General features: G+C 58.7%; 3 protein-coding genes across 4 annotated transcripts in view; 1 reads left to right on the top strand and 2 right to left on the bottom strand.

Moving 5' to 3' along the window:
* The window catches only part of HDGFL2 (HDGF like 2), a 79,141-nt gene that overhangs the window by 68,637 nt on the left and 1,373 nt on the right, over positions 1–9,131 (top strand). The window lies entirely within an intron of this gene.
* MYDGF (myeloid derived growth factor) lies at positions 536–4,930 on the bottom strand. 2 transcript variants are annotated; one of them, XR_010993847.1, is made up of 7 exons: positions 4,731–4,930; positions 3,574–3,624; positions 3,272–3,333; positions 2,881–2,962; positions 2,256–2,328; positions 1,062–1,322; positions 536–1,027 (listed from the first exon to the last, which is right to left on the bottom strand). XR_010993847.1 is itself a non-coding variant. In XM_068174129.1 (6 exons), exons 1-6 carry the CDS (start codon positions 4,908–4,910, stop codon positions 1,243–1,245), a joined length of 528 nt encoding a protein of 175 aa, XP_068030230.1. In that variant the 5' UTR covers positions 4,911–4,930; the 3' UTR covers positions 1,036–1,242. The 2 variants fall into 2 exon arrangements, 1 of the variants encoding a protein (XP_068030230.1); XM_068174129.1 differs by lacking the exon at positions 536–1,027 and having other exon boundaries at positions 1,036–1,322.
* On the bottom strand, positions 5,441–8,523 carry LOC137463129 (procathepsin L-like). The gene is made up of 8 exons (XM_068174125.1): positions 8,505–8,523; positions 7,168–7,293; positions 6,914–7,036; positions 6,591–6,740; positions 6,196–6,420; positions 5,948–6,116; positions 5,660–5,774; positions 5,441–5,577 (listed from the first exon to the last, which is right to left on the bottom strand). Exons 1-8 carry the CDS (start codon positions 8,505–8,507, stop codon positions 5,478–5,480), a joined length of 1,011 nt encoding a protein of 336 aa, XP_068030226.1. The 5' UTR covers positions 8,508–8,523; the 3' UTR covers positions 5,441–5,477.

Genomic DNA, 9,131 nt, shown 5'->3' with positions numbered 1-9,131 from the left:
TGTCTCCAGGCACGGGCGGCTGCCGGCTCCTGCTCCTGCTCCCTTCCCACCACTGGCACTGATAACTCTCAGCCTTAGAAGATTAAATAAAAGACACAAAGGCCCCGTCGCTGTCATTTCACAGGCCTGGCTGCAGCTGTCACTGGTCATTGTGTGACACAGCTTGGGGTGGGGGCAAAGCCCATTCACGAGGGGGTGTGGAGAACACCAGGAGCCCACGAGGTGCTGGTCCCTCAGGAGGGCAGTGGCCTTTGGGAACAACTCCTGTCCCCCCCTGGGCTGGTGTGTCCCTGTCAGGAGTGTGCTGGACCGCAACCAAAGCTGGGAATGCCAGGCGGGTGTGGTGGAATGGGGCCGAGGGATGCCCAGCCAGAAATTCTTTGCTGCTCCCAAGGTGTGTGTCTGTGTCAGCTGCAAGATCCCCCTAAACCCTCTGCAGCCCCCAAATGCCCCTGGGACACCTCAGCTCCTCCTGGCCAAGCAGCAACAAAGGTCCACGCAGCTGGAGAAGGGAAGAGGGACAGAGTAGAGCAGCTTCAGGCCAGAGCACGATGCTTTATTTCTTTATTTGTGCTGTATTTACACAGGAAAGGAATTGCACATTCCCTGTTATTACTCTAGATAAGAAAAAAAACCACTTTTCTGTAGGTATAAAATAGTCCCGTGGTTGTGCTGAACGTGGAAGTGTTGCCTGGATTGATTCCTGATTGTGTCAGAATAAGCTGCTCTGCCTTCCCCCAGCCCCACACTCAACCATGCAATCAGAGCTTTGGCCAATTCCCTCCCTCCCCCCAAATTAATTATTTCCTCCTGTCACGCTGGTGGAGAGAAAAATCCCATCTCCCCTCCAGAGACTAGAGAGTTAACAACTTCCCTTTAGCAAGGCCTGCTTAAGTCCAGCCACTTATCTCCCTGCACTGCTCTTCCCAGGCAGGCAGATAAGGAGCCCCTTTCCAGGGAGCTCTGCCCTGCTCAGCAGCTCAGCCAAGCAGGAAGGGGCACAGGAGGATCAGGAGCCTCCCGGGGGCTTTCCAGCTGCAAAAGCACGGTGTTACTCTGACACAAGGCAGAACAAATCTGTCCCCACACCTCCAAGCCCCACTCGTGTCGGTCCCCAGCACATTTCAGTATGGAAAACATAAAAGGTTTGGCCAACCAAAAGAAAAACCCTGCAGGTAACCAGGAAATCTCTTCACTGCCATGCTGGTCTGGCCATGCCCCCTGCCTGGGGCTGGCCTGGGGTCACAGCTCGTCACGGGGGGTTTTTGCTACAATCATGAGTTTGGACAGCTCGAAACGGAACTTGCCTTCCCTGTGAGACACTGCAGAGAGAGAGAGAGAGAAAGAGAGAAGCCCAGGATCAGCAGATGGAAAAGCAGGAACAAAACAGCCCCACTGGGCCCTTCCCAGCGTGTTGGGCACTGCTCTTCACACTCCTGCACGTGCCAGGCTGGGGGAGAAACCCCTCCCTAGCCAGGGAATTTAACACCCACAAAATCCAGCTGTCAGTGGTGGATTGAAGGCACTGTACCCCTGGCTCCATGGCACTGTCACCAGGAATTGAGCTTAAACTGGTCCCTGGCTGTGGGAATCCAGGGCATCCCTCTGGCTGCCCTGGAAGGTCTGGGACCCTGGCAGGGGGTCAGGAGCCCCCCTGTACAGAGCCCCGAGAGACACTGTCTCTGATCTCTGTCCATGGAAAGGTTTTCAGTCTTTCAGGATGAATTACAAGCTCTGAGTGTTTGATATAAGTAGTAATTAGCGTGGCACGGGTGCAAAAGTAGAATTTTGGGATTCTAGATAAGGGGTTCAAAGGGGGCAAGATGGAGGAAACTGGGCGTGCCTTGTCCTTTTTCTTCTTCTTCACGCCCTCCACGTTTCACTGTGGTGTTGGCATTTTTCTGTTGGTTTGGGCTGGGCACACTGTTCAACATGGGTGATAGGTACTGGCACGTTATTGTAAATATAGCACACGTAGTTTTTGGTATATAATGTTTGTAATTCCCACTGAGGGGCAAAGCCCCGCACGCTGTCCTGCAGGACAGACCTGCTGCAGGCCAGAGAGAAAATATTTTAGATAAGGAGAAATAAACAACCTTGAAAACCAGCACTGACAAATTACGACTCCTTCTTTGGCAGCGGGGCTGAAAGACAGAGACTTTCTACAATCTCTGGATCATCTAAATATCACAGATCCCGACACCTGGCCTGTCCCCCAGCCCAGCCCCTCTCTCACAGCCCCCTCAGGCACACACCTGTTGTTTCAGTGATTTCAAACTCTTCCTGTTTTAAGGGGATGTCGCTCAGGGCACCCGCAGCAGCCTGAGACTGAAACAGGAAGGAAGGAGGTGTAAGAGGCTGAGGCAATCCAACAGGTCACAGTATTCAAACCAACCAACAGCCCACTGAAAATGAACGGGTTTGAGATTTGCAGTGAAAGAATTAAGTGCACAAAGGAAATCTGAAGGAAAATCTCTGTCTGTTTTTCTATTTCCTATTAAACCACAGACTCGTGTCCTTAGGGTGAGTGAAAGCCTCGCCCCTGGAAACTGGGAAATGGAAGAATGAACCAGACAAAAACACCAGCAGAGGTTTGATTTGCTTTGTCACATGCAATTTGCTGAGGCAATCCAAGACTCCCTTTGTGCCCTGGTGCCTTCGGAGCCCCCTCCCAGCAAATCCCTGTGACTGAGAGGGCAGGAACACAATGGAGCAGGCTGCCCACCTGCAGCCCCTCTCCTGCCTGCCACCAGTCCCTAATTAGGGACGTGATGGAGCACATTTTATGGCACAGATGTCTAATAAATGTTTTCCATGTCTAATTCATGTTTTATAGCAGCCTCCCACACTCCTGCTTCCCCGGGATCAGCTGGGACTTACATAAGCCATGGCATACTCTATCTTGGCTCCTTTCACTTCAGCTTTAAACTGGGTAAAGAAGAGATAAGACTTCCCTTGGGGCCTGCAAGAAGAAAGCAGAGCCTTTGTCATCTGGCACAGAGGTGCAGAGGAGGAGGAGCAGAGGAGTGAAGGATTCCTGGCTCCCTCCCTCCCCGCCACAGCCACCTCTGGATCTCTTGCAGCTTTTGTGCAGAGCAGGGGAGAGGGGAACAGAGAATTTATAAACCAAACAGCTGCACGAAAAGCCCCCGGAGCCACAGCATCCCCGGGAGAGGAAAAGCCTCCCTGACCAGGTGCAAGTCCAGCAGGGAAGCCGGGTCCTTGTCCCTGCCCCACAGCCACCCCTGTGGTGGCTCTGCTCAGGACACACCTCCAGATGGAGCAGGAGAAGAGCCCGTTGTCCTCGCTCACTCCCACGGTCATCTGCCATTGCTGCACAGGGAAGATCCGGAATCAACGCGGGGAAAACCCTCCGAGGCCAAGCCCTCCCCTCCAGCTGCAGCAGGAGCTCCCAAATAACCCACCACCACCCCCAGCACTCGCTGGGGGCCCCTCCTGCTCCCCGCAGCTGGGATTGTGCCCTCGCACAAACAGCTCCCGGTCCCTTTTCCTTTTAGGATGAGAAAAAGGAGCTGACTGCAGCAGGACGTGCCCGGGGCTTGCCCAGCTCACCTCGTTTGTGCCGCCCTGGGCCGAGTAGGTGAAGGTGCAGCCGTAATCCCCCTGCCAGAGAGAGGAACAGGAGCAGCCTCGCTTCAGCACGAGCTTTTCCCCCACAGAACCCAGGAACTGCTGAGCTTGGAAAAGCCACCCCACCCACCCAGCAGTGCCCCAGCAGTGCCAAGGCCACGCCGGCCCCTGTCCCCAAGTGCCACAGCCACACGGCTTTAAATCCCTCCAGGGACGGGGACTCCACCAGTGCCACTGTGCCAGTGCCCGGCCTCCCTTTCCATGAAGAATATTTCCCAATATCCAGCCTAAACCTCACCTGAGGCCATTTCCCCCTGCCTGGATATTGGGCAGGAGGTGCTGGGGGTCCCACACCCCTGCCTGGAGTGCTGGGGTGAGGATTCGTGTTCTGGGGTGCCCAGGGACCCCCAGCCCCTTCCACACTGGGGCCCTTCCCTTGCTGAGCCCCCTCCCATGAGGACCCTTCTTTCTTTGAGACCCCCTTCCCCTCTCCCTGCCCTTGGGGTACCCCCCTCCTCCTGGGGGGCCGTTATCCCCGGCAGGTCCCCATCCCTGGGGGTCTCCTCACTACAGAAACTGTCCCACCTTGGGGAACCCCTTCTGCTGGAGAACCCCACCTGGGGACTCCTTCCCCTCGAGGACCCCCTTCTCTGTGGAGGCTCCCTCCTTCCTTGAGCACCCCTGCTCTCCCTGGGGTCCCCTGCCCTTGTAGCCCCCTTTGGGGACCCCTTTCCCTTGCAGACCCCTGCTCTCCCTGGGGTCCCCTACCCTTGTAGCCCCCTTTGGGGACCCCTTTTCCCTCGCAGACCCCCGCTCTCCCTGGGGTCCCCTGCCCTTGTACCCCCTTTGGGGACCCCTTTTCCCTGGCAGACCCCCGCTCTCCCTGGGGTCCCCTGCCCTTGTACCCCCTTTGGGGACCCCTTTTCCCTCGCAGACCCCCGTTCTTCCTGGGGTCCCTGCCCTTGTAGCCTCCTTTGGGGACCCCTCTATCCCTGGGGACCCCCCCCCACCCGGTCGCCCCGCCCTCCCTCGCGTCCAGCCAATCCCCGCAGCAGGCGACTTGAGTGACGTGTGGCGCAGCCAATCAGCGAGGGGCGCGTACCCTCTCCGCTCCCGCTCCCTCCCTCCGGGCCGCTCACCAGGCTCCGGGAGAAGGAGTGAACCTCCCCACCGGGCCGCACGTCGAACTCGGCCGTGCTCGGGGCAGCGCCCGGGGCCGTGCCCGGTTCCGCGGCCGCGCGGGCCGCCAGGCACAGCAGGGCCGCGGGCAGCAGCACGGCCCACGCGCGCCAGCCGCTCCTCCCGCTGGGCGCCGCCATCTTGGAGAGGAAGCGCGGGCTATGGCGGCCGGCAGGGGTCAGCGCGGCGGCACGGCGGCCATGTTGGGTGTGGGCAGGAGCCCGGGCGGGCCCAAGCGGCGGAGACCGCGGAGGGACAGCAGGACGTGGGGACAGCAAGGACAAGGGACAGCCGGACAGAGGGACGAGGGCACGGTGGTCACGGGACAAGAGGCCCTGTGGTCAGGGGACAAAGGGAGCACGAGGATAAGGTGGCATTGGGACAAGCGTCCATGGGGACAAAGGACAGCGGGATGGCCGGGCTGGGAGGGAAGGCCTGCAGAATGCTGAGCATGGTGAGAGGGAGCATCCCCGTTGGAGGGGGCTTGGAGCAACCTGGAAGGTGTCCGGGAAGAAGATGGGCTTCAATTGCCACCCGACCCGAGCCATCCGTGGTGCCAGCGTTGCCTCACGAGGACCTGGCTGCATCAGCCACTTAAGCACGGCACTTTTAATTGCTTCTTGCTGCAGAGGAACAAAAGCCCTATTCCAAAAGGAACCAGCTGTGGGCTCGCAGGCAGGGTGGGAAGGAGGGAGAGCTGTCCTGGCTCAGGCTAGTGGGTAGCTGACATCACTGGCCACCCCGCACTGGTTGCCGGCGTCCTTCAGCAGGAACATGTAGCCCTTCTCACCCCAGCCCTCCGACCAGCTGCAGGCAGAGACAGGAGCAGCACATCCATCAGGATGGGGAGCTGGGGGGCAGCAGGTTCGGGGCACCCCCCAGCCCTCACCTGTTCTTTAGGATCCAGTAGCTCATGCTGCAGTTGCGTATCTGGGCAGTGTTGTAGCCCACGAGCAGCATGGCGTGGTTCAGCTGCTGCTGGCCGTATGGGCAAGTGAAGATGCCTGTGGGGAGCAGGGCTGGGGTGAGCTGGGGCCAGCCCTGGTCCCATTTCCAGGTGGTGGCATCGCTTCCCTGGGGCTGGGGGCCCTGGGCAAGGGGCTCAACAAGGGCTCAGCAGCCCAGGCCTGCAGAGAGGTAGCCCTGCCTCAGTTTACCCTTGAAGAGGAGACAGTACCTGAGCCATAGAATTGGAAATTGTGGCTGCTGGCATCCACTGCCACAGACACTGGGCCCACGGCTGCCACCGCCTGCGTCAGGGCCACCTCATTGCCCCGGGGCACCATCCAGAAGCCGGAGCAGGTGGCGGCCTTGTACCGGGGGTTGTATCGGCAGTTGGAGTTGTCCTGAGAGAGGGAGAGTGTCACCGGGGCTGTGCCACCAGCAGTGCTCTGCCACATCCCGGGGTCACCTGCTGTCCCTTACCGTGCCCGTGTAGGGGTAGGCACGCTCGGAGCTGAGGCCGCCGTTGTCACGCACGTACTGGAAGGCCCGTTGCGCGTAGCCCCCTCTGCAGCCCATGTTGCCCAGCTTCTGGGTGCAGTCGATGAGGTTCTGCTCGCTCAGCGCCACCAACTTCCCCGTCCGCCTGAACATGAGCCCCTCCAGGGCCCCCGTGGCACTGAACGCCCAGCAGGACCCGCAGTCCCCCTGGGGGAGGTGGGGACAGCAGGGGTCACGGCCTCACCCCCAAGCCCCCCAGAGGGATGCTCTGAGCCCCCGGTGCTGCTCTCAGGGGCCAGAGCTCCGGAGCAGCGCAGAGCTGCTGCTGCTCAGTTCTGCTGCCCAGATCCCTGGCTGGGCTCCCAGCCCGCGCCCACCTGGGATTTTACAGGTGTCACGTAGCCCTTGGCCCTCCAGTCCACCTTCATCGGGGCTTTCAGGGCTGCCGAGGTTTGGAATAGCGGAGCTGGCTCCTCCCTCGGCATCGGGGTGTAGCCGTTCATGAGCTCATTGAACTCCTGGTTCGTCTGCAGGTCACCAAGGGAAAACTCGTGTGATGCCAAGGGTGCCCCACTCCCGCCCGGGAGTGAGCTGGGAGTTGGCACGCCCTGGATCAAACCCTGCGAGCATCCCTTCCCTGACCCCCTGGATCGAGCTCTGGGTGCTCTGAGGAGTGCCCAGGGAAGGTGGCAGCAGGTACCAGGTCCCCGAAGTGGTTCATGGCCAGGCGGTAGCTGTGCTTCCCCTGCGACTCCTCCCGGTTGTGCTGCTGGATGTGGCGCAGGTTCTGCTCCCAGATCTCCCTGCGGAGGGCCTCGGCCTCCTGCCAGAGGTTCAGAAGGATCAGGAATGGCCCCTGGATCAAGGGGGCACAGGGCAGGGTGGGTGCATGTGGACAAGACCCCCCGGGCAGGACCCAGCCATGCTGGGAGGGTTGTGGGGAGCAGGACCTACCCCCGGATATTCCTTGGCATAGAGACTCTTCCACCCTTCCCAGGCCTCCTCCAGGGCAGGATCCGGTGCTGTGGCACAGCCCAGCAGGGCCAGCAGCAGCCCCAGGGTCAGAGCCATGGCACAGGGCTGGGGATGGCACGAGTGGGTCAGGGGGCCCTGGGCTGAGCCCCCCGGCTGCAGCCAGGGGCTGGGAGCAGGAAAACCCTGGATTAGAGCAGAGGGGGAGGCACAGAAATCTGTGCCAGCTCCGAGAGGGGCTGGAGGGAGAATCAGGGCCAGGAGGTTTCTCTGCAGAGGCCATGCCTGAAGCCTTCCTTGTGTTCCAGCACGGAGCTGGGATGCCTGTGATTTCACCAAAACCCCTCCGAGAGGATTCTCCAAGATCAATTTACACCCTGTCGTGTGGCCAGCACAGACACACCCAGAGCCCAGCCCAGCGCCTTCCTTGGACACCCCAGTCCTCCTTTGGGGGACTCTGGGATTTCTGAGCCGCTCCACTTGTTCTGGGGGTGCAGACAGCATGGCCCAGGACAGAGATCAAATGCCTGAGACCCTCAAGCAGCCAGAGTTTCCACTGACGTGGCTTTCCCAGATCCAGAGCTGTCATTGCACCTTTATCCCACCCACTTTGGGAATGGAGATGCCAGGAAGTTTTCCATTCGAGCATCTTTCAGGGCAAGGAGTGACTTTTCTGAGCTAATTTTGTAGCTTGAGGAGTGATTTTGTTTTAAAAATAAGTCCTCAAGAACATCTGTTCTCCCTCCACACCATCCACCTAAAAATAAAGCCCCACAGGGTGGGTTTTGGGAGAGAAATGCCTCCCAAGCCACTCTCAAGTCCCAAAATCTTGAGGAAGAGTGGTTTTTGCCTGGTTTCCCCAGCACCTGCTGGTTCCTCTGTCATTACCACTCAAGAAATTAACTCAGCTTCATCCTCCAGCTGCAACTCCTCCACCCAGAGCCACCCTGCTCCCATCACCCTTCCAGCGGGACAGCAGGGTGGGTCCACCCACATAATTTGTGTTTCAATCCCCGACAGAGCCTGTTCCATATGGAACAGCTCCGGTTCCCGGGAGGAGATTTCCCAGCTAATTCCTCTCGGGATTCTCAATCCCCAAAAGAAGGCGACCAACCCCTTTCTAGGCTGCCAAAAAATCCTGCAGCAAGCTGGGGGATCAGAGGAGCCAACAGATCTGCAAACTCTTCTAGACAAGAGAGTCTTAAGACATTTTAAGAAACACTCAGCTTTTTGGGGACAGGAACAAGCAGTTTAAATTAAGCCTAAAAATTAAATTAGGGAAGCACAGAAACAAACTCTGCCAAAATAAAGCTTCTTACCATCCAGCAGCACCCACCCAGCTGTGAGGAACAGAGGGTGCAGCTTTGCTGGCTGCAGGGTGCTCTTATAGACACATCTCAGAGGTGCAACTTCCTCCACCCCAGTCCCTGCTTTCACCCCTCTAACCTCAAAACTCACACCTGAGGTGCTTTGTAGCAGCTAAACCACGACTGCAATATTGGGACAATTATTTGGGCACAGGGACAAGCAGAGGGGGGAAACTCTGCTCCCAGCCACCCCCAGGAACCCAAATGCTCCAACTGGAAGAAGCTCTGCATTTAGAACAAGCCTCCAGCAGCACCCTCAGGGCATTAACAGCCGGGTTAATTAACACCGGCTCCCACGGAGGAAGGCAAAGCAAGGCCAGGTTTGGGAGCTTTGAGCTGGGAGGGCGAGCAGAGGCAGGCCCAGCTCTGCACAAGCAGCTCTGTGTGTCCCAGAGTGGGAGCAGAGCAGCTGCACCCCCAATCCCATCGGAGGGAGGGAGGTGCCCACCCCAGGCTGCTGCTGACTCGCTCAAGGTCACGCTGAGCCAAGCACACAGTCCAGGATTCCCAACCCTCAACTGCTTGGATCGTGCTTCCCCAGAGGAACATCAGGGATTTAATATTCTCTCCACTGCTCGG

The sequence above is a fragment of the Anomalospiza imberbis genome, chromosome 27 (assembly GCF_031753505.1).
Source record: "Anomalospiza imberbis isolate Cuckoo-Finch-1a 21T00152 chromosome 27, ASM3175350v1, whole genome shotgun sequence".
Lineage (NCBI taxonomy): Eukaryota > Metazoa > Chordata > Aves > Passeriformes > Viduidae > Anomalospiza > Anomalospiza imberbis.
The sequence above is the reverse complement of the archived record's forward strand: the minus strand, read 5'-3'. Positions and strand labels throughout refer to the sequence as shown.

What these genes read in the sequence shown, in the direction of transcription:
- MYDGF (XM_068174129.1), bottom strand. Translation starts at nt 4,910, where the DNA reads ATGGCGGCGCCCAGCGGGAGGAGCGGCTGGCGCGCGTGGGCCGTGCTG. An exon ending in CCCAGGGCGGCACAAACGAG is followed by an intron (nt 3,334 to 3,573) that starts GTGAGCTGGGCA and finishes TTCCCTGTGCAG; the next exon opens with CAATGGCAGATGACCGTGGG. An exon ending in TTCTCCTGCTCCATCTGGAG is followed by an intron (nt 2,963 to 3,271) that starts GTGTGTCCTGAG and finishes TTCTTCTTGCAG; the next exon opens with GCCCCAAGGGAAGTCTTATC.
- LOC137463129 (XM_068174125.1), bottom strand. An exon ending in ATGCCAAGGAATATCCGGGG is followed by an intron (nt 7,037 to 7,167) that starts GTAGGTCCTGCT and finishes AACCTCTGGCAG; the next exon opens with GAGGCCGAGGCCCTCCGCAG. An exon ending in TTTCCAATTCTATGGCTCAG is followed by an intron (nt 5,775 to 5,947) that starts GTACTGTCTCCT and finishes TGCTCCCCACAG; the next exon opens with GCATCTTCACTTGCCCATAC.